Here is a 23,454-nt window from a genome sequence, read left to right as displayed (position 1 = left end):
GAGAGAGAGGAGCTGGGGAAAAACTGAATTTAAATAGTCTTGATATTTGGTTTGAACTGGGTGGTTTTACAGTGTTTCCCTCTTAAATTCTTCCTTCTGGTGGGCAGACAGGCTTTATGTAAACTGCATGTGTGCTGTATTTCACAAGAGGGGAATGGTGTTGATTTTGTACTTGAGGGAAGTGAAGATTTCAGTGTCACTCCTGAGTGAAGAGGGTCATCCTGTCTTGCTCAGAATTTAAGGAGGCCCATGGTGCATTTGAAGGACCTTTGGAACCACATCAACTTCCAGCAAATGCCACTACCCAGAGCAATCCATGTAGTCTCGAGTCAGGATAATGTACTCAAAAGACTTCAAAAATTCCAAGCAATATGCCAAAGATGGTATTTATGTGACTTTTATTTTAGTATCATTTTAATATTGAATATGTCACAAGATTTAATGACCAAATTAGTCATTTACATTTTTCAAAGATATCTAAATATAAAATTGCTAAAAATTCAAATACAGATAGATAGCAAGCTACAAATAATATTTCTTTTGTTTCTGGGGTGGGTCAGAATGGAAGACGTTAGAAAAGGATGCTTCTGTTGGCTAAACAAAGATCAGAATGAAAGAAGAATTCATTAAAATGCCCCCAGTGCAAAGAAACACACTCAACTTTGAGATGCTGTTTTCGGCACATCTCTTCCTGTATAACAATTTTAAAAAATTGTTTGAAATGCAGGTCCTCGGTGAAACATCTGGTCCTCAACCCTGGCCGGGGACAGTGTGAAAGGATGTCACCCTGGGAGGGACCCTGGAGAGGCGCGTGAGGACCGCAGAGGCATCTGGTGTGGCCAGAGGTGTGGCGTTCAGCGGGTGCTTGACCCCTTGCCTGCCCGCCCCCCCCCCCCCCCGCCCCCGCCAGCAGTCAGGACCCCATGCGAGCAGGCTTCCCTCTGCCCAGCCACCTCTGCTCACCAACGCCCCCCACCCCCTCCGCTCACCCCAGGGAGAAAGAGCAGCTTCCCACTTGCTCAGACCACGAGGCAGATCCTGTACGGAGAAGGGGAGTGGAGGCCCTTATGCGTCGGCAGAGACTGACTTCCAATTCCAGGTGAAGTCCACATGCAGGTCTAACTGCTAGCTGAGACATACATTTGCTATTGAAGAAATGGAAAAGACTACTTGTGGCTAGGAGCTCGGCGTGATCTGAAAACCAGCTGTCACCCCACTCTCCCAGAGCCCATGCCTGACCTGCAGTCCCGTGTCCCTAAAACCAAGAGGTTCAGGGACGAGCTGAGGAGAGGTGGCTTCTGAAGGGCAGGCCCGGGACACACATCACCAGACCCCTCCATCCTAATTTTAGTACGATACAATTCTCAAAGCAATGCACTCATTTAAACAAATGGCATAGTTAAAACTATTGATTAAGCCCTAAACATTTCTTCAGAGAAATGGAGCCATAGCTTTTCCAATCTGCCTGTTCAATATGGGAACAGGTTTTAAGGAAAATGACGTGACCAATCCTCTGCCCCAAAGAATGGCCTGTCATACCAACCATGATAAAGAGTACACCTGTTTATTAAAAGGAAAAAAAAGAAATGTACATTTTTTTGTTAAGAAATTTGATCAAGTTGCAAGGAAATGGGCATGGCTATGTACATCCTCAGGCAGGGCCGTCGGGCAGTGAAGATGGCTGGGCTGTCGTCTGTGTCGTGTGTCATCGGGTCCCCTGACACTGTTTGTTAATGCCACTGCCACTCAGGCTTCAGTCCCGTGGAGGCATCCCTAGCTGCATTCCCCAAGAGCCCCCGAGCCTTGTGCCCATGCGCCAGGGGCCAGCCTGCTCCCGAGGATGCAGGACATCAGGTGGGCTCCAGGGCCACCTGGCCCTGGCAGGCAGGCAGGCACTGAGCTATGGCGACAGATTGGGGCTGGAGGCCCATGTCATTGCTGCCCTGATTTCTTCTCCTTCTGGAAGCTGAAGCTTGTACGTCTGTTCAGTTTTCTTTGTTTTTGAGCAAAATAGTCAGCCCGGGCAGTGCTTGCTCGTGATTCCAGGATGTAGTTAACCTAGAAAGCAAGAGGACACAGCCCAGTCGCTCGGCAGCCACTTTCCGTTCACTTGGGGCAAAGAAGAGAAGGGCCCTGACCCAGGCTGGGAGCCCCAGGGCCACCAGGTGCTCTCTCATGTGTGGAGTCACCACAGCAACCGGGCAGGTTGGGATGGAGCCCACTTTACAACAGGAGAATGGAGGATGATGTGGGAAAGGATGTGTGGCTGCTGGGGGGCCTTTTGGTGGTCTGATTCCATGGGCCATGTCTCCTTCTCAGCATGTACTGCCTCCCAGAAGGCTGTGTGCTAGGCTTTTTGGTTCTGCTCCTCACCATGGGCCTGCACATAACTACCCTGTGCCCCCCTTTCCTGGTCTGAAAGATGAGAACATTGCAGGGATGAAAAACCAACTGAACCAAGCTCTATATTCAGCTTCCCCTGGTGGGTACAGAGCTTCCAGCAACGGGATTTCATTTACTGCCCACGAGCATCCTGCCAGCCAGGGCTCACATGATAAAAAGCAGTGAGGCTCAGGAAAGAGGGCTGATCTGAACAGGATCACCCAGGGGTCAGGGGCCAGGTAGGGAGAGGGGCTGTGAAAATCCTGTGTGAAGAGTGCGCGGCCAGGCTGCCCCTGGGTAGCAGCTGCGCAGTCACTCTCTGTAGCACCCCTGGCACCGAGCACCTGCCACGTCTGAGCCTGGCTCCATGCTTGGTTTGAGAGACAGACGGAAACAGAAGACTTGGTCCTTGCTCCAAAGAGCTCACTGCCTAGTGAGTATCTAACAGCATGACAAGTGTGACACCAGAGAAAGAAGGAGCACGAAAGAATGGGGTAACTATCGGGGAGTGTGGGGCAGGGAGATCTCGCAGAGAAATGACTGAGCTGGGTTTTGAGAGATCAGTAGGGGTCTGGGGCAGGGGAGAATGGGCAAGCATCATAGGGCAGCAGTGGAAGGCAGCAAGGGAGGTTGGGGGAACCTAACTGCTTATTGCCCAGTCCCGGTGGGGTGGGAAGAACCAGGGGAAGGGCGGTGGTGCTGGGATCGGACCTGGGCCCCAGTGCAGAGGATGAACCCCTGGCTGGGCAGCATGGTGGCAGCAGTGCTCCTGGAGTGCTCTTCAAGGACTAACTCTATAACCTTCACAAGAGCCTTATGAGACAGATGCCACTACCATCCCATTGTGCAGATGAGAAAATCAAGGCACAGAGTGGTAATGTTGTTTACTCAAGGCCACAGAGCCAGGATCACCCTTGATTCCCACACCTGTAGCATACCTGATCTCTAGCCTCCCTGAGGTGCTCCCACCTCAATACATTCCTTCCACTGCCCCTGCCTGCCTCTGGCTGGAGCTTTTCGTGAACAAACACCTTTTCACTCTCAAATATCTTTAAATAATGATCAGAAACCTGAATATTTTTGACTACAGAGCCCTGCCACCACCTCTGCTGATTCTCCCCTGAGGGCCATGTGTCCCACGCCCTGAGTAGGAGAATGACTCTGAGAAAGCAGCCACGGGAGCACAGGGGAGACAGTGTGGGATGCCTCACATGGGCTGGGGCTCCAACACTGTCCCCTCCAAACTTTCTGCTCTGATAGTCACCAGCAGCAGGCGTTAAAGGCTGGTGTGTGAGTACAGAAGGCCTGACATGCTTGGCCTACCGCCTCGCTGAGTTACCAGCTGAAAGCAATAAATCATGAGGACCGAGGGGCTGAGCTGATGATTTGGGACACTACAGACAATGTATGGAAATAAGAGGGTTCACCATTCTTAATAAGAGCAATCTTTGGATTATATTGTTTGCACACTCAGTCAACCTCGTGTTCTCAGTGTATTTTTGGCACATACAACTTGATGAAAGCATTTAAAGTTGATCCTTAACTAACCAACTATCTCCCAAATTTATTATCTTCAGTGCTTTGTGATAATCACATAGATAATTTTAATGGAAGATTAATGTAATAATCAAAAGATAAAAACGCCCTTTGGTCTGCCATTAGCTGGTTAATATGCTGTGGCTTAAAACTTGCACAATTTTATGCACTATAGAGTGTTTCACTTTCAATGCATTTTACAGCTTAAGGCATAAAAATATAGGGAGTTTTCATGGTCAATAAAGCCACAGCCTCCATCACTCGATCACAAGAACCCAATTTGAAGAGACCAATGATTCCTCTGAGATTCATCTCGAAGCCTGCAGAATTAGGGACCACACATGGCTTAGCTTGACAATGGCTCGGGGTGGAAGGGACTCTTTGGGGCTGGGGTTCGAGCTGAGGCGCCACCCTTACACACTGCAGGCCTGGGCCTCTGTCTCCTCATCTACAGAATGGAGACATTAATGTCTACACTCTGCAGGGCAACACTGAAGACTGAACAGTTATGTAAGATGTCTCATATGCAGTTGCTCAATAAATGTGAGATATTAATATTTCTACATGAGGGAACGAGATAAAATCTTTCAATGGATAGTTGCCTGCCTGTTCATCACAGTTTCTTGGACATTGGCTTCTGGCCCCTAGCTTTTTCAGTTTCCATCTAAAGCTCTTGTTTTATGTAAAACTCCTGAATTCTAGAAACACCACATGCATTACTTGAGTCTAAGACTAACTCCTGGGACAGCCTCTGGTGGAATCATTTCTGCCACATTCTGGGACACAGGGCTGGGGCCTCAGTCACTTGGTACTGGTGCAAAGCTCACAGACACTGTGGGGATGGCAGAGAAGGCTAAGTATTTAAATTGCTATAAAAATCAGAGACAGAAAAAGTGAAATTTAATCTTCCATCAGGATCATGACCATTAGCTCTCTAAGTAAATCAGGCCTGGGCATGCTGTGACTCTCCTGGAGTCTCCAGCATGATGCAATATTTCTACAAACCTTTTCATATGAAAACAGACATTTCAGGGGAGGCGATAGGCCTCAGGGATTTTGCAGAAAAGCATCTGCTTTGAGGGAGCATTTGGTCCTGTAAAATGATTTCTCTGCACTTGCTCTTGCAGAGCCTCATACTAAAGTCATAAACCCGTGTTTCTGTCATCAATCTGCTGTTGTGAAAATTATTTTGATGTCAAACACAGGATTATAATTTTACTAGAATCCTCAAGTCTTGTATATTTTAATGCTGGCTATAAAAAAAAGGCCAGCCCCTGATGGGGTAATGGAATATTTCTTTACCTGGTCCCCGAGCACTGAACAAGTTCCCCGTGCTGTCAGGTGACAATCTGGCAAGTAACTCTTAGCTTGCTGGCTTCGGGCTGCCCCATGACCCACCACCTGGTCTGAGGGGGGCTCTGGGTCCTAACTGTCCCCCCCAGAAGCTATATCTTTTTCATTTTCATCTACTACGTTTGGAAATCTTTTGCAGCCACGAGGACTGGCCTAAAAATGTCTCTGCAAAACAATGCCATTTTGTTGAAACCTCTCATTCAACTCCTCAAAGGCACACACATCCAGGGGGTTAGGAGCAAAAGTTTTGGAAGCTGCCAAACCTGGGGTTAGGTCTAGTTCTGCCAGTCATGGTCCTGGCTAAAGTTTCTTTATTTCTGAGCCCCAGTTTTCATCTACGAAATGGGAATGATGTTACATTACTGCCTTGGAGAACCATGAAGGTTCCGTGAAAGAGGGTAGCAGGTGCTTAGCTCAGGTCCTGTCCTCTGCAATCACTCAGTACTGCTTACTTTTTAAATTTTTCATTTATTTTAGAGAAAGCTAAAGAGAGAGCACAAGCAGGGGGAAGGTCAGAAAGAGACGGAGAAAGAGACTCCATGCTGAGCACAGACCTCAGTGTGGGGCTTGATTCCAGGACCCTGAGAGTATGACGAGCTGAAATCAAGAGTTGGACGCTTGGGCACCTGGATGGCTCAGTTGGTTAAACATCTGCCTTTGGCTCAGGTCATGATCCCAGGGTCCTTGGGATCAAGCTCTACATCGAGCCTTGCTCAGAGGGGAGTGTGCTTCTCCCTCTCTCTCTGTCCCTCCCCCTGGTTGTGGTGTCTCTCGCACTCTCTCTCAAATAAATGAATAAAATCTTAAAAAAAAAAAAAAAAAAGAGCTGGATGTTTAACCGACTGAGCCACCCAGGCACCCTAGCTTAGCTACTTCCATTATTATTACTTAATGGCTTTCACTCTCAAGAGGAGAATACTAACCTAGGTAGGTCTGCCCTACCTCATTTGATCTGTGTTCTAACAACAGCCCTTTGCTGGGGTGGGGCATTGTACCTGCTACGATCTCCATTTTATAGGCAGAGACACTGAGGTCCTGAGAGGTGGTGTGACTGGCCAGAGTCACACAGCTACGGGTGGGGGAGCCCCCTCTGCCTGTAAGTCTTGCTCTGCCAAAACAAGCAGTTCTGTTCTATCTGTTTTATCTATGTAAGATTCGGCTTGAAAAAAAGGATTCTTAGTTTGGAAGAGTCTGAAAACCTCCAGTCCAGGGCAACTCAGAGTGTGGTGCACAAACCAACAGCCTAGGCAGCAGCTGGGAACTTCTTAGAGATGCACAGTCTTGGGCCCTAACTCACATGTCCCAAACCAGCAAGGCCCCAGGGGAGCTTTTTCCTCAGCCTGTCCCCACTTTGCAAGGTTCTGTGTGACCTGGTTCTCTGCTCCAGCCACACAGGCCTGGGGGAAGCCCCCAGCCTCTTGTGCTTGCCCTGCCTCTCTGTCCCTTCACAGGCGGCTCCCTGTCTGAGATGCTTGTTCTCTCATCTGGCAAAGTCTGTGCTTTATCATCCGTTCTTCAGGGTTCTGCTCGCCTGGCGCCTGCCCGCCTCCCCATGTATACCTACCCCTCACAACCCCCTCACCCCGGTCCCTGTGGCACCTCTGTGACTGTTTAACAATCTTTTTGTAATTTAATGTTTAATGTCTGCCTTTGACAGAGGAAGAGCTTTCTGGCGGCAGGTCTGTCACTGCAGCATCCCAAGGACTAGCCTGGTGCACATAAGGTGCTCAGGGAGCACTGCTGAGATATGGGAACACACGATTGTAGCATAAAGATGAGTATGTTTAGAACAGGTTGCTAAAATTACCTCAAATACATTAAGTATTTACCCAATAACAATTTCCTCTGAGTCTGTTCCAGGAGCCTCAAGGAGCTTCTGATAATGGACAGGAGGAAATACGTGGTGCTTGAAAAGGACAAATAAACGAAGAACAGGATTGGGGCAGGGAGGAAGCTAGGGGGGCCTGCTTTGGGCTGAAGGGGGAAGAGGGTGGCTGACCTGTGGTGTGGCCCTCAGAGTGTGGTGTGGCTGCTCCCCACCTGGGTGACCATAGGTATCTCCTCCTCTGCAAACCAGGCCCAGGAGCCTTGTGTAGTGTCGTGGGGAGGGGGCTGCTGCCAGCCTGAGAACTGGCTGCACAGAAGCCAGCCCTGCTCATCCAGTGCCAGGACGGAGGAGTACTCACCTTGAGCACAATTTCATTGACAGTAGCAGCGTCAGATTCAAAGTAGAGGTGTTTGTAGTCGTGATTGCTTAGATACGTGAGTTTAAATATTGCGTGACCTGGAAAGAGACAAAGAAAGAAAAGGCAGTGTTGAGGGGGTTCTGGTGAGTTCCCCTTGGAGGAGCCCCCACATATTCTCCCCTTGTTGTTCCAGTTCAAGTGAGAACAAGTGGAGATGGTGAGGCTGACTGTTCTAGGAGCAGTTCATTTTTCTCATCACAGGCTGGAGAGAAAATGGAGAGTAAAAAAAAAAAAAAAAAAAAAAGAAAAAAAGAAAAAGAAAAAAGAAAAAAAAAATCAAATGGCTAGTTAGGTCTCAATCCTCTCTGTGTTCAGGGCAATGCCGCATTAAGGAAGGCTTTACAGAACTACTTCTATACAATGGGTACAGGGAAAAAGTGGCATTTTTAAGGTAGAAGGCCAGTTAACTCCATATTGTTACTCTAAAAATAAAATAACTGTGCTTGAAGCCAAATAAATGAGCAACAGGAAGGACAAATGCTACTGGTAATGCTATCACGAGGCTTCTCCATAGCCCTGGCTACTGTGGAGATAGGGGAATCCTGGTCTTGTGCCCCTGTGTGGAAGCTCCTCCTGGCCTCCAGTCATTTCTCCCCTAGAAGGATGGCACCTCACAGAGTTGTCTGACCTCAGGGGGTCAGATCCTCTGAATGCACAAATCTCTCCCAGGACCAAATTTTTTCATGCCCCTTTCCCACCATCTTCAGAATAACCTTGTCATAACCCATGCACAGGCCAGCCCACGGCATGTCACACTCCCACCAGCGCAGGCCTGGCAGTTCCTCTCTCACTGATCTGTCTGGAAAATGCCGATCTTGGGTGACTCAGCTCACCTCCTTGGGCAAGTCTTTACAGCTAAACTTCTAGGCACCTTTCTCATGCAGCTCCCATACCATCTGTGGTCTGTCAAAGAAACCTGCTTACTATATTGTGACACCTGCAGACATGTACCATGGCCTGTCCTTTGGGCCAGACACACCAATCAGATTCCCTCCTCTAAACAGACATGGATGCCACTCTCAGTCCCAAATGAAGCCTTCCCTGGCCCAACAGCGCATGATGTCCTTGAGTTATGGGAGACCCTATGGCCCTCCAAGAAAGTCTTCTTTCTCTGCAAGCTATTTCATTTTTTTTTTTATAAATTTTTTTTTAATTTTTTTTTTTTTATTTATTTATGATAGTCACAGAGAGAGAGAGAGAGGCAGAGACACAGGCGGAGGGAGAAGCAGGCTCCATGCACCGGGAGCCCGATGTGGGACTCGATCCCGGGTCTCCAGGATCGCGCCCTGGGCCAAAGGCAGGCGCCAAACCGCTGCGCCACCCAGGGATCCCTCTGCAAGCTATTTCAAAGTTGGTTTGCCTTATTGGCAACCAAATGAACAATGCTTCCAAGAGACATGTATACAATACTCAGTACTAAGTTCCCAGACTCAGGAGCCGCTGGTGACACCCTCAGAAACAACCTTCCTTAGTCTGCTCTATAGATCTCAGTGCTGGTGAGATTAAGCATATCCTTTCTAACAGGACTTCTCATCCATTTTCCTTTTAATTGAGGCAGCACTGGTCATAGTTATTAATTAATAATATGTCACCCATATTACTGTAAGTTCACCTCTTTCCCGGAGAGATCTTCTTGGGGACTTTATTTACAGTAGCTAATTCTTCAGATCTCCAAAAATAAACTGATATATGTCGTACATCTGTGGCCAGAAAAGTTGAGCTGCTGGTATTTTATCCTAGAAACATCATTATGATATAATAATTGTGACTATAAATTGTATATTGAAAAAAATTAGCTAATAGTTTCTGAAAAACCTCACTTTCAGTCACTTGACAAATTTAACCTGATTTTAAATAGTGGTACTAAAATGTTAGAATTCTTAGCCAGAAGCTAATCATTCTGTTAATATGTAAATTATCTGCTTCTGATAAGAAAGGGAATCTCACATAAACAGATATATCTGTATGTATGCGTGTGTTCCTTGATTTTCACAGGACCCATTTTGGAAGAGTAGAGTCTTGCTGGTGATATCACTGTGTCAAAGAACAATGCAGCTATGTGTTGGCCATGCTGTGACCAAGCAGACATCCATGAAGGTCACAGAGCTGGGAAGGACAAAGAGACCCGCCCTCCAGGAGGCCTTACTGACACCTGGCCATAACAGACACAGACACCGGGGCCTGGGGCTAGAAAGGACCAGAAGGTCTGAGGGAGGCCCATAGACCTGCAGCTTCAGGGTTCACTGACCGCTCTGATAAGGGATCTCATAAACTGTCTACACCACCTGCTCCCACTTGTCACTGACAAAAACCACACCAAACCTCAAGATGCTAGATCATGTTTTGCCCAAACAACTGAGGTCTTATTAAAAACCTTTTCTGTACTCTTTAGGTAGAGCCAAGTCTATATGTGGCATATGTGATATGCAGTCTGCACTGGTCTGGGAGCCTCTGGATACCCTGACACTGTCCTCCTAGGATCACACTGCCTGTGGGACATACTGTGGGCTTATAGAGTGGTGGCCTGCAGCTCATCTGCACCACAGTCACATGAAAAACAAACAAGAGAACATCCCAAGTCAAGTCTCCTGGAAGGCTGCATATTTGGGCCAGGTGAACACAAACACACTAACATCTGTATTTTGCTGCGCCTATTTCCTTGCCTGTCTCTGGTGTTCACTCTAGAGCTGCAAAGAAGAGTGAAGCTGAGAGGAATGATGAAAAGTTCGCCACTCACCATCTCTCTGAAACCTCTGATTTATTTGTCCTTTCCAGGGAGAGCATTCATGTCAGAGAGATGAGAACACTGAGAATCTTATCTGGAGTACTTGGATTTCCATTTTAGTGAATCAGCCCTTTTGTGATTATTACAGAGCCATAGATGTTAATAACTGGGATAAGGTGTGGTGAGATGGCGACAGCACACAGCCCTTTCTTCCTCTGTGGGGGAAATTTCGAGGGATAGCTCTAGTGCATAAGCTCAGGTTAAAATCAGCCACCACAGCTTCCACCCCTACAGGAGCCATGGGACATGGGGTCAATCCAACAGAATTTTTGCTGTGAGGACTCTTCTCTCATTCCAGGGATCTGTTTAGCCTGGTGGCCAGAATGGCAGTTTTCCTCAGTTCAGGCCCCGCCAGCAGCAGAGTTTTGTGCAAGGGCCAGAGGAAAGAATAGAGTCAAGAACCATGAGTGCCATGAGGATGCTAACTAAGTGCACATTGCTGCTGTGGAGACCCCAGGTGGAGGTGGACAGCCCCGTCAGGGACAGTTTCTTGGAGGAGCTGACATTGGAGCAGTCTTAAAGGAGGATGGGAAGTCAGCTGGGTAAAGGTAGGGGTGGAGAAGAATGCAACAGAGTCAGGACAAACGTACAGGGGCAAGAGGCAGCAGGTGTCTGGGGAGATCCGAGCAGATAAAGCCACATGCAGTGGGTGCAGTGAGTGCAGACTCACCAGCTGAGGGAGGTGCTGGGGGCTGTAAAGCTAGGCAGGAAAGTAAATGGTCAACCTGTACTTTTGGGTGTTCCCTCTAGAATCCCAGGGCTAGGAGGCAGGGAGATCTGCTGCCACAGCCACTCAGGTAGGAGCGTATGTGGGCGGGTGTGAGCTGGCCAGAGCCAAAAAGGATGCTGAGAAGGAACTGGCTTGAGAACCATAGAGGAGGTAACATTAGCAGGACTTGGAGAATTTTTTTTTTTTTTTTAGTAACAGAATAACAGCTAGTAAGCAGGATTCACACTGATGTAGTTTCATCTGGTCCAAAACCTATATATTAAGCTGTAATAAGTTAGTTGACCTCTTGCTGGGAACAAATCTATCAATAAACAGGGGTCATACATGCTACATGGTAAATTTCCACCAGAGGAAGTAGCTAAGAAGGAACCACTGGCATTTCAACACCGATTGAACAGGATAAAAACAGAATAAGGAAAGTCTGTTATCAAACACGTTCTCAGCCTTAGACACCTCCAGGCTCACCTCAGGTAAGGGGGGAAGAGGAGGCTCCTTAGCTGCAGCCTCCCAAGGCATCTGTCCTGGGATGCCAGAGGGAATCTGAGCTGGGCGGGTTATCCTTGAAGATTTAAAGAACATCAGTTTTCATCAGAGGGGGAAGCCATAGGCGCAAAGTGTCTTTGTAAAATTGTCAGCCGTGAAAAAATTGTGTATCAGTAGGATTGAAAGGGAAATGCAAAATCTAATATTCTAATCAGTCCGAATTATTTTGCTTGGATTGTTAAATTTTGTTTGGAAACTAAAGCATGACAAGGGCCTGGGATGCAGAGGGGGAAAGTGTAAGCTCTGGACTCAGGCTGAGGGTGAACTTTTAGCTTCTCTGTGTTTTAGCAGCAGGACCTGGACAAGGCACTATTTCTGAAGGCCCCCAGATCTCCCCCTAGGAGTCTCACGTAGCACCCAGATAGACCGAGTCTCAGTGGATGGTGGTAAACATTCTTACAACTGTGATGGAACAGATATTTGAACAGAAAATCCCTGTTACTTTTAAGATTTTGTTTTTTAATTGGGCTGCCTTTAAGTAGATTTGGTTTTAGAGTTGTAGGAACAAAATGCAGTATAGTGGGGCATAAAATAGGCATCGAAGCACTGGTCACATGCTCAGGGCAGATACTGAAACTACACATTTGCTCTTGGATATGTAAAAATGTATTTACATTATGTAGTTTCAAAGTAAAACAGAGAAGATGGAATGTAATACTGAACAGAAACTAATTAGCAACACAAATGTCAGAAGGGGAGCCACTTGAACTCTTGTGCTCTAATTTCCCTTCCGTGTTATGAATTTTAACTTAAATAAGAGGCTGTGCTGAAAAAAATAGGTCCCTCTGGTCATTCGAGGGGAACGACCAGAGATCATTACGAAAAAGCTGATGTCATACGATTGGCCAGCTTAAGCAAAGAGGGACAGCAGCTTCTCTTTGCCTGCTAGGAGTGCTTCCAGGTTGCCTCCGCACACAGAACACGGAACGGAGGTTACAGTTTGAAAGGAGCCTCCTTCTAACTTAATCTGTCAGCACTGACTGTGGTTGGCAATGACTGGTCGAGCTGCATCTTTCAAATGGAGCCTGCAGCTCACCTTTTTTTTTTTTTTTAATTTTTATTTATTTATGATAAATAGTCACAGTCACACAGAGAGAGAGAGAGAGAGAGAGAGAGAGGCAGAGACACAGGCAGAGGGAGAAGCAGGCTCCATGCACCGGGAGCCCGACGTGGGACTCGATTCCGGGTCTCCGGGATCGCGTCCTGGGCCAAAGGCAGGCGCCAAACCGCTGCGCCACCCAGGGATCCCTGCAGCTCACCTTTGTCTAAAATGACCAGGTGTCACCACTTGTCAGGGAAGCCAAAAATGTTTCATTTTCTCCTTTTCCATTAAAGTATAAAATATATTTAAAAGTTACTAGAAACTTAAGAGTGAGAGGAAAAACCTCCACACTCTACCTCCATAATGCCAATACCTGGCACAGTGATATCCATAATCTCTTTTCTAGTCATTCTCACACATCTGTTTTCACATAGCCATAATCTGATGGTATACCAAAATTTGGGCCTTTTTTTTTTTTAACCATAGCTCTTTCCATGTTGCGACATAGTCTCAACCATCATGTTTTCCTTTCCTTTCCTTTCCTTTCCTTTCCTTTCCTTTCCTTTCCTTTCCTTTCCTTTTTTTTTTTTTTTTTTTTTTTAAGATTTTTAATTTATTTATTCAGAGAGAGAGAGACAGAAAGAAGTAGGCTCCATGCAGGGAGCCTGACATGGGACTCGATCCTGGGTCTCCAGGATCACAGGCTGCAGGCAGCGCTAAACTGCTGCGCCACTGGGGCTGCCCTCAACCATCATGTTTTTCAATGGCAGCATTCTTTTGCAAAGTGGATGTGTGCCAAAGTTCATGCTCTCTTTCACAAGCATGTAAAATATTTGTAAAATTGCCAGTATTACCAATAAAACTATGGAAAGTATCTTTGAGGATTTGGATTATTTCTCAATTCCTTTATATCAGGCATGGATGCCTTTTAAAACATTTTTAAGAGGAGAATTCTAATTTTATTGAGAAGGAAACACATTAAAAAAATGTGGTCAAATTGACTATTCAGGCACTTTTAGGTGTAAAATTGTATTAAGTACATTTACAATGTTTTACAACCATCACCACTATCCATTTCCATAAGTTTTTCATCATCCCTAATAGATAACTCTGTCCTCAGTAAACAGCAATGTCCTTTTCTCCCATCTCCCAGCTGCTAGTAACATATATTCTGGTTATTGTTGTCTACAAGCTTGCCGATTCTAGGTGACAAGTATCAGTGGAATCATACAGTATTTGTCCCTTTATGTCTGGCTTATTTCATTTGGCATGGTTTTCAAGGTTCATCCATGTTGGGTACCATGTTATCAGAATTTCATTCAAGGCTGAATAATGTTCCAGTTTCTGTATCTACCACATTTTATTTATCCATTACCTGGGAATGGACATTTGAGTTGTTTCTACCTTTTGGCTGTTGGGAAGAGTGGTACTATAAACACTGTTGTGTAAGTATCTATTTGAGCCTCTGCTTTCAGTTCTTAGGGGCCTCTACAAAGATCATATGGTAACTGTTTAACTTTCTGAACCAAACCGTTTTGTGCACTGGCTGCACTCCGTGAGGATTCTAATTTCTCCCCATTGTCATATTTATTCTTTTCTTTTTTCTTTCATAACAGCCATCCTCGTGGGTATGAAGCAGTATCTCAGGGTGGTTTTGATTTCCTTAATGACTAAGGATGTCGAACATCTTTTCATGTGCTTATTGGCCATTTGTCTATCTTCTTTGGAGAAAGGTCTATTCGAGTCCTTAGCCCACTTTTGAATTGAGTTATTTTGGAGGAAATGGACTTTTAGGGCATTTGTGATTTGTATTTGTATTGTTCCGGAGCGTAAGTGGCAGAATAGCATTCAAACTCTATGGAGTGGGCTCCCAACCCTTCACTGTCTTTGTAATTCCAAAAGGTCTCCTTGCAAATCAGTGCATCTTAGCCAAAATTCATTTTCCCTGACACTGCAGACCCAAAGAAGGAAAACAGACATTTATAAATTGTAACAGCTGCTGCAACATGGATACTCAGCTTTAAAACTGGGTTTCTAGGGTGTGATCTCTTCTGGTTCCTCTGGCTAGAAGGAAGTGGAAAGCTCTTATTGGGATTCTTGGGGGAAACAAATGGGAACACATGTTCTTTTAGGTAAGGCTGTACTTTTCTATAGACCCTGGAGGGAAGGATGGGCTGAAATTACCTGGTTTTGAGGCTGCAAACCCCCTCTGGATTCAGTCCCCACTGTAAACAGCAGTTCTGAGCTGCCTCTAGGAGCTTCAGGTCAATGTAATTCAACTGGTAAAGGCTGGCATCACTTCCCCAGCACTCCTACTGTGGCAGGGGCCTGGGGAACCGTAATGACCTCCTTGACCTTTAGAGCAGGGCCGAATCTGACCTACTTATTTTTTGCCTGCATCTTTCAAATCTCTCTTTGGCTCTTTCCTATAAACATAATTAAAGCTCTCTGATTATAAAAACTCCCTGGGCAATGTGATTCCCCTCTTTCCTCATTTATTGAAAACATTCTTGGCTAAGGTCACTGCGACCTTTATGTTGAGAGATCCAGTAGATACTTCTCAGCTTTTAGTTTTTAGGTTTTAGGCTTCTCCGTTGTACTTGATACTTCTCCCCGAACTCTTCTTTTCCCTGGATTTCCATCAAGGCACAGTTATCTGATTCTCCAGCCAATCTGCTTCTCACACTTTTGTGATCCTTTCCTTCATCTGTCCCTTAAACGATCATTTTCCCACTGTCCTATGCTTGACCCTTGTTCCTTCTAACTCTGCATTTCTCCTCTTTCAGGTTTGCCCCTTAGGTTTTAATTACTACTCGTGTTGATGATCCTGAAGTAGAAATCTGACCTAGACTTTTCTCCGGAGTTTCACAGCTGTCCTCTCCACATGCCTAGAGTGCAGCATGTCTAGAATCAATGTCAACATTTCCCTTTAAATCAAAAGCTGTTCCAGGCATCTGGTCTCCTACATAGTTCTCACATATTCATCTTCTATCCCCTTCCATCCTGTGGCCATAGCCCTCACCCAGGTCTTGATCATCTATTGCCTCCTCTCTGGTTTTCCTACTTTCTTTCTTTCTTTTTTTTTTCTGGGAGTCAGGTGCCTTTATTGGCCGACTGGCTACTTGAGGGGGATGAAGCGGGAGGAGTGCGTGGCCCCGATGCCAGGCCTGCTGTGCTTCGGTTTTCCTACTTTCGATCATACTTTTTTAGATCTAAACATCTACCCACAGGAGTCATCCTTTTGTAACACATATCTTGCCACATCACTCCCCTAGAACACTGCGTGGCTTCTTTTCCTCTTGTCCTCACAATAAAGTCCAAACTTCTTAAGATGATTCTTCAAGTAGTTCTCAAACTTCGGTCTCAGAATCCCTTTACATTATGAACATTAGTGAGGAGCCCAAAAAAGCTTCTGTTTGTGTGAATTACATCAACATTTATTGCATTAGAAATTAAAACTGAGAAATTTAAAAAATATTTAATTCATTAAAAATAACAATAAACTCATTACAAGTTTATATAAACAATGTCTTTTTTAAAATGGAAAACCCTAGTACTTCCCCCAAGCAAAAAAAAAAAAAAGAAAGTTTAATGAGTGGAATTATTTTATATTTTTGAAATCTCTTTAATATTAAAACAGCTGGATTATCCTATCTGCTTCTGCATTTTGTCTGTTGTGACAAACTGTTTTGGCTGAAGCATATTATATTTTTTTAAGATTTTATTTATTCATTCATGAGAGACAGAGAGAGAGAGATAGGCAGAAACACAGGCAGAGGGAGAAGCAGGCTCCATGCAGGGAGCCCGACGTGGGACTCGATCCCGGGATCCCGAAATCATGCCCTGGGCTGAATGCAGCACTAAACCGCTGAGCCATCGGGGCTGCCTGAAGCATATTTTAATATTCTTCTTTGCAAATATTCTTCTTTGATACTATGCCCAATTTGATACATGGTAGTTTCTTAAAAGAGTAGTTGCAATGTGGAATCTAAAATGACATTAATAAACCTGTATTCTATTATACTACTGGTCTGTCTGGCACTGTTTTTTGTTTGTTTTTGATTTGTTTTTGGTCTGGCACTTTGAATGAATCTTATACTCTTGAATGATTCTGTAACAGCCTGCAGTAGTCTGGAAAATATTGGTTCATGGAGTTATGTAGGTCTTCCAAATGTGGACACATTTCATTATACAAAAGTATCACCAAAAAAATTGCATTCATTAAAATCACCACTGGTCTCATCAGAAAAGTCTTTAAGTTTTGAGAAACCAAGCCAGTGACAGATACAAGTTTTCCAAAACTCTGTCACCTGAAATCTTGAATTTCATCATTGGCATCAAATATTATCACTTTTTTTTTTTTTAAGTGAAGGGCTTCCCTCCTTCATTTTCAAGAAAATGTCTGCTAAATACTCAAATTTGAATAACCATGGTTTGTCAAGTTCTTTCAAGTAAAAGTGGTGTTCTGTAAAATAAATGGCTAGTTCAGCAACTCAAACTATATGACTGCTTTTTCCTTGAGACAAATACTCTACTCCCACATGCAGCAGAAATGCTTATGTGTAATGAATTAAGAACAATGGTTTATGGAGTCTTTTTGATTCATGTGCAAGTTGTTCTAACAAAATACCATATGGCATTTCAGTAATCAAGTACTGGTTGGGTTTTACCCTTTAGCTTTTAGAGGCAAGAAACAAGTTTTGTATCTGGATATTCTTCCACAGTTTGTGATAAAAAGTTTGATAAAAAGTCCACATACACCTGGGAGGCTAAATTACAACACATGAAACTCCATTTATCCAGAATCCTTAGAGCAGACAGCTAGGGTGAGCTTTGTGCAAAAAAAGCCTTTTTCAATTTTAAGCATTAAAATTTCGTATTACAAAATTTCCTCCTATATTAGAGTATAAGGAAAATAAAATTACTGTGTTATGTTCATCTTAATAGGTATGGAGTATTAGGATTTCCTCAGGGTTGCAGAAGGTTCTACATCTTGCCACAAAATAGTTCCATGCTGCCATACTACTCTGCTTACTGAATTCTTAGATTGTTTTTTAATAGTTTTTGTTTTGTTTCAGTTTTGGTCAACTCTTTTAAGTTTTCACTTCCCACTGTCCTTATTGTCATTCTTTCTCTCTTTCTATTTTCCACATTTAATATCCCTTAGGATGAAAACCCAGATAATCAAGCATAGTTGAAATTTGTTAAAAAAAGAAGACTTTACAGAGTCTTGAGTTGGGGCTAGGGATGCTCTTACATCAAAGCAGCACAGAAGTGCCTTGGCTTCATGTTGGTGGCAGAAAGAATATAAACCTCTATTACCGTTTATAGAGTTGACCATTGAATAATAAGGGTTTAAACTCTGTGGGTTCACTCATTACTAGAATTTTTTTCAGTAGGTATATAAATTTATGGTATCAACAAATACAGTAAAGTATTCGAAATGTATTTTAAGAAGTAATCCTTATGACTTTAACATTTTCTTTTCTTCTAGCTTATTTGTTGTAGAATACAGTATATAATACATATGACATACAAAATGTGTTGATCCACTGTTTATGTTAATAGTAAGGCTTCTGGTCAACTATAGGCTATTAGTTAAGTTTTGGGGGAGTCAAAAGCTATAGATTTTTGACTACATAGGCATCAGTGGCCGTAATGCCCTACGTGATTCAACTTTGGACAAGTTATGCAACTTCTGAGTCCCAGTTTCCTCATTATTATAAAATAGGAATAACCTCAGCCTCACAGCATTGTTGCTAGGATAAAATCAACAATGCTAGAATTCTATACTTAATGCATATAAAACCTCACAGGCTGTTGTAAAAACTAGTACGTGTAAAACATGCAGGACACTGACAGGTACGTGGTAGGTTCCCTTTGTCTTTTTACTTCCTCTAAGACAAGCAAACTTTTCCTGAAAAGGTCAAGATAGTAAATATATTAGGCTTTGCAGGCCAAGAGCAAAATTAAGTACATTTCATAATTATGAAATTTTATGAAAAAAACTTCCGAATTTCTTATTGCCAAAATTTGAAATATAATGATCAAATGAATTTGGGGGGGGGGGTATAGTACAGGTCTACAAAAGAGAAGGATAGAATTTTTTCGAGATGGTGCATAACTTTGTTTAAATGAAATCCAAAGTTAGTGTTCCCTATCATTAAATCAATTGCAAATGTTCACCAGTAAAAACTACTCTTAGTTCATAGGTGGTAGGCTGGATTTACCTTTGGGACATAGTTTGCTAATTCCTGTTTAACGAGGCCTCTCTTGCTTATTTACCCTTTCTGGGTTCATTCTGTGCAGTTGCTAATAATGACATTTTGAATGCTCCTTGTAGAGATCTGGGTTTCTATCTGGCATTTTCCCCCTCCAGACTTTAACCTTTCTTGTAGTGAAGGCTTAGTGGTAACACATTCTTTCATCTTTTGAGTATCTGAAAATGTCTTTATTTCACCTTCATTTCTGAAGGACATTTTCATGGAATATAGAATTCTAGATTGACAGATTTTCTTTTAGCACTTTAAGAGACGTCACTCCATTGTCTTCTGGATTGCATTATTTCTGATGAGAAGTCAGCAATCATTCTCATCTTGGTGTTTCTGTTTTTTTATTTTTATTTTTAAGATTTATTTGAGACAGAGACAGTGAGCATGAACCAGGGGAGGGGTAGAGGGATAGAGAGGGAATCTCAAGTAGACTCCTCACAGAGCATGGAGCCAGATGTGGGGCTCGGTTCCACAATCCTGAGATCATGACTTGAGTCAAAATTAAGAGTCAGATGCTTAACCGACTGAACCACACAGGCACCCCTTTCTGGCTATTCTTAAGATTTTTCTAGTTATCACTGTTTTTTTTTTTTTTTTTTAGCAATTTGCTTATGATGTGCCTTGATACAGTTTTCTTCATATTTACCTTGTTTGGCCTTCATTGGCCTTCCAAAATTGGTGGATTAGTATTTTAAATCAAATCTGGAATAGTTTTCTCCTCCATTCCTGGGACTTCAGTTACCTGTATGTTAGAACACTTGGTATTATCCCATAGTCTGTTCTTCTCATCAATTTTTTGCCTCTGCGCTTCAGTCTCAATAGTTTCATTGTCCTGTCTTGAAGTTTACAGACTGTGGTAGGCAGATTCAGAAGTGGCCCCCAATGATTCTGTCTCCTGCTTTCCGTATCCTGTGTCATCTCCTTATCTTGCAGGTGGGCTAGACCTAGTGACTTACCTTTTTTTTTTTTTTAATTTTATTTATTTGAGAGAGAGAGAGAGAGCGCACAGGAAGTGGGGAGGGGCAAAGAGAGAGGGAGAAGTAGACTCCCTCCTGAGCAGGATGCCCGACGTGAAGCTTGATCCCAGGCCACCAGTATCATGACCCAAGCTGAAGATAGATACTTAACTGACTGAGCCACCCAGATGACCCTAGTGACTTACTTCTGATAAATAAAATTCAGCACAAGTATATTTCTAAGCCACTTCTAAGGGTTGGTTGTAAATGACTGTGACTTTTTCCTTGCTATTACTCTTACTCTTGGTTATTTTGTTGAAGCCAGCTGCCATCTTGTGAGCTCACCTATGGAGAGGACTGTGTGGCAAGGAACTCAAGATGTTCACAAAGAAATGAACTCTACTGGCAACTACTCAGTGAGCTTGGAAGCAGATCCTACCCCAACTGAACCTTGAGAGGATTGTGGCCCTGGCTGACAGCTTGACTGCAACCTCAGGAGAGACCCTCAGCAAGAGGACCCAGCTAAGCTGTGCTGGATTTCTGAGAGTTAATAAATGACTCTGGTCACATCAGTGTTGATTCAGGTATTGTATTTCTCAGCTCTAGAATTTCCATGTGGTTCTTTTTTTTAGTAGTTTCCATTTCTCTTTTTTTGAGTTGTTTTCCTTTCCTTTAGATCTTTAAACACATTTATAATAGCTGTTTTAAAGCACTTATCTGCCGATTCTGTGATCCCTGCCATTTCTGGCTATTTCTATTGATTGATTTTTATTCTAGTTATAGGATGCATTTTCCTGCTTCTTTGCATATCTGTTAATTTCTTATTGAATGCTGGACACTATAAACATTACATTGTGGGTTGTCTGCATTCTGTCATCATCCTTTAGAGAATATTGGGCTTTATTCTAACAGCCAGTTAATTTACTTGTGGACCATATTGATCTCTTAAGACTCTTTTTTTTTTTTTAAAAAGATATTTTTATTTATTCATTTGAAAGAGAGAGTGAATGAGAGCATGAGCAATGGGGAGGGTCAGAAGGGGAGGGAGAAGCAGATTCTCTGCCGAGCAGGGTGCTGGACATGGAGCTCAATCATAGGACCCTGAGATCAAGACCTGAGCTGAAGGCAGATGCCTAACTGACTGAGCCACCCAAGTACCCCTTTTTAGGACTCCTTTTAAGGCTTTATTGTGTAATCACTATATTGTACACCTGAAACTAATATAACACTGTATGTTAACCAACTGGAATTAAAATAAAAAGTTTAAAAAAAGCTTTATTAGGCAAGGATTTAGAGCAGTTATTAGTCTAGGGCTAGTTTAATCTTACTAAGATATGGCCTTTGTGGAGTCACGGCTACATGCCCTGGAAACTCCCGTCTGGTTGGCCAGAACTCCACATTATAGTGCCCTAGTAGTTGTGCTTTGACCCAACTTGTGAGGTCTCACTATAGGCATGCATAGTTTGGTATATAACAGAAGATTTGAGAGCCTTTTTCTGGAGCTTCTTCTCAGTGTAGCTCCCTCTTCTCCACACTTCATTTAATATAAATTTCAGCCTCCTCCAACTCTGATTTCTGTCTCGGAGTTTGAGGAGACTTCTATACGCTCCTTGGGAAACGCTGAAGAAACCTGAAGTGATAGTAAGTTTCACCTCATTTCTTTCCCTTCTCTAAGGGCTCACAGTCCTGCACTGCTTGTTTTCTAGTGTCTGAGAACACTTTCTTATATTTTGTATGGTTTTCCAGTCATTTATGATAGAAGGGCTAATCTGGTAGCAGTTAGCCTGTCCTGGAAGCTGCCTATGGGAATCTTGTAAGCAATACACACTTTGATTTTAATGAAACAATGGCTTACTTTTTCCATGTCTGTGAGAACTTAAAATCTAAGCACCCCATTTATTTATTATGAAAACACAATTTGGAGCTTGGCAGGAGGCAAGGGAAACAGATTTTTCCTATCATTTATCTAGCTGAGAAATCTTTCACACAATTTTTCAGTAAGGAACAGTTTCTGCCCTTACCTTCTTTTCAATCAGGATCTCTTCTGATGTTAAAATCAAGAAAGAAAAAATTTGAAAAAATGGTAATAAAAACCTAGGAAAACATAAATGTATGCAAATTTCCCATTATATCTGTTTTGTTATTATGGGTTCATAATGCACAAGCCAATAGTTAAGCGAAAACTTTAATGAAAAAAAAATAAAAGGTTTTTCCAGGAGGAAAAAAGTTGATACCCCAAAATGTTTTCTACTCTAACAAGTATCAATATTCAAATTGACACAAACATATTCTTTGCTCATTAATAAGTCCTAGGGAAAAATGAGGAAGGATTACAGAGAATGAAAACCCACTGAAAATCTTGGGAGCAGACAATTTTCCTCAGAAACACAGACATTCTTACATGTTATGTAGTAAGCAAACATGCTTCCAAACAACTCCTATGAGCAACTGTAGTATGTGAAAATGAATATGGGAGTTGTGTTGTTCTTATCATCTGTCTGGGACTCAGAGGAGAATCTCCTGCCTCCTAAATTCATAGAGTGTTAACCTTCCTGAAACCACATATTGTCTTTTCCATGAACTACAGAGACAAGCACACTGGTCTCATCTATCATATGCTGAGGGCAAACAGCAATAGTAGGTTAAGAACAAGATGTTGGGTTTGCCTTTCCACTACAACCTTGAGAAGTTCTCCACCATACTGCCATATCTCTTTGTTTTTTTTTTTTTTTTTTTTTTTTTTTTTATTATTACTTATTTATGATAGTCACAGAGAGAGAGAGAGAGAGGCAGAGACACAGGCAGAGGGAGAAGCAGGCTCCATGCGCCGAGAGCCTGATGTGGGATTCGATCCCGGGTCTCCAGGATCGCGCCCTGGGCCAAAGGCAGGCGCCGAACCGCTGCACCACCCAGGGATCCCCATATCTCTTTGTTGAACAGCCACACTTGCTCTTGGCGAATTCCAAATTCTAGAAGCAACTTTTAAATGCTTATGGTGCCCAGGCAAAGTTAGAGGGTCATTGAGCACTGACTGTAGCCCCTGGACAGAAACTGCTGGATTTCTAAAGGATGCATCTGGGAACATAAATAGGCATACCTACTGCAAACATCAAGTGCCAGTTAATAATGACTAGATCAATGGCACACATGCTGGGTGGGTTCCCTCCTGGCTGAGTTCTCAGGGGTCTAGCCAATGTTATCCAGCCCCAGAGAACTGCTCCCTGAAATACAGTGATAGCCTATTTAACAGCAGATCACAGTGTGAGGTTACTGGAAACCAAACTGGGTCAGAGAACCTAAGAATGCAGCTTGGCAGTAGATGATGCCCATTGGCCCTGAGCTTAGAGTTTTTTCCCCACTTTTATTCTGTGGCACACTCCAGGTCTTTCCCTCCCACACACTTGGAAAAACTGAGGTGGTCTCCCTGGTTGCCCAAACCCATCTCCCCGGCAGCTCCCTTGTTTTGGAAGGAAATGATAAATAAATCAAAATGCACTAAGCAGCACTTCCACAGGCACTCGCCTCCTCCACTGAACATGCACCTCATCAATCACACTATTGTCTGCTTGAAAGGCGAGCCTTGTAAATGTCATATCCACTCAGGCCCAA

The 23,454-nt window shown here is 43.5% G+C and overlaps 1 protein-coding gene across 10 annotated transcripts in view; it reads right to left on the bottom strand.

Annotated features, from left to right (window-relative positions):
- Nucleotides 1-1,548: 1,548 nt before the first annotated feature.
- The window catches only part of MAPKAP1 (MAPK associated protein 1), a 255,479-nt gene continuing 233,573 nt past the window's right edge, over nucleotides 1,549-23,454 (bottom strand). For all 10 annotated transcript variants that reach the window (XM_026009306.2, XM_072748606.1, XM_026009309.2 and 7 more), the window contains 2 exons: nucleotides 7,458-7,555; nucleotides 1,549-2,058 (listed from right to left, as the gene is read on the bottom strand). In XM_026009306.2, the coding sequence (XP_025865091.1) occupies nucleotides 1,933-2,058; nucleotides 7,458-7,555 (224 nt within the window). In that variant the 3' untranslated portion in view covers nucleotides 1,549-1,932. The remainder of the gene's footprint in view (nucleotides 2,059-7,457; nucleotides 7,556-23,454) is intronic.

This window comes from Vulpes vulpes, chromosome 2 (assembly GCF_048418805.1).
Source record: "Vulpes vulpes isolate BD-2025 chromosome 2, VulVul3, whole genome shotgun sequence".
Taxonomy (NCBI): Eukaryota; Metazoa; Chordata; class Mammalia; order Carnivora; family Canidae; genus Vulpes; species Vulpes vulpes.
Note: the sequence above shows the minus strand (reverse complement) of the source record. Positions and strands in the feature narration are given on the sequence as shown.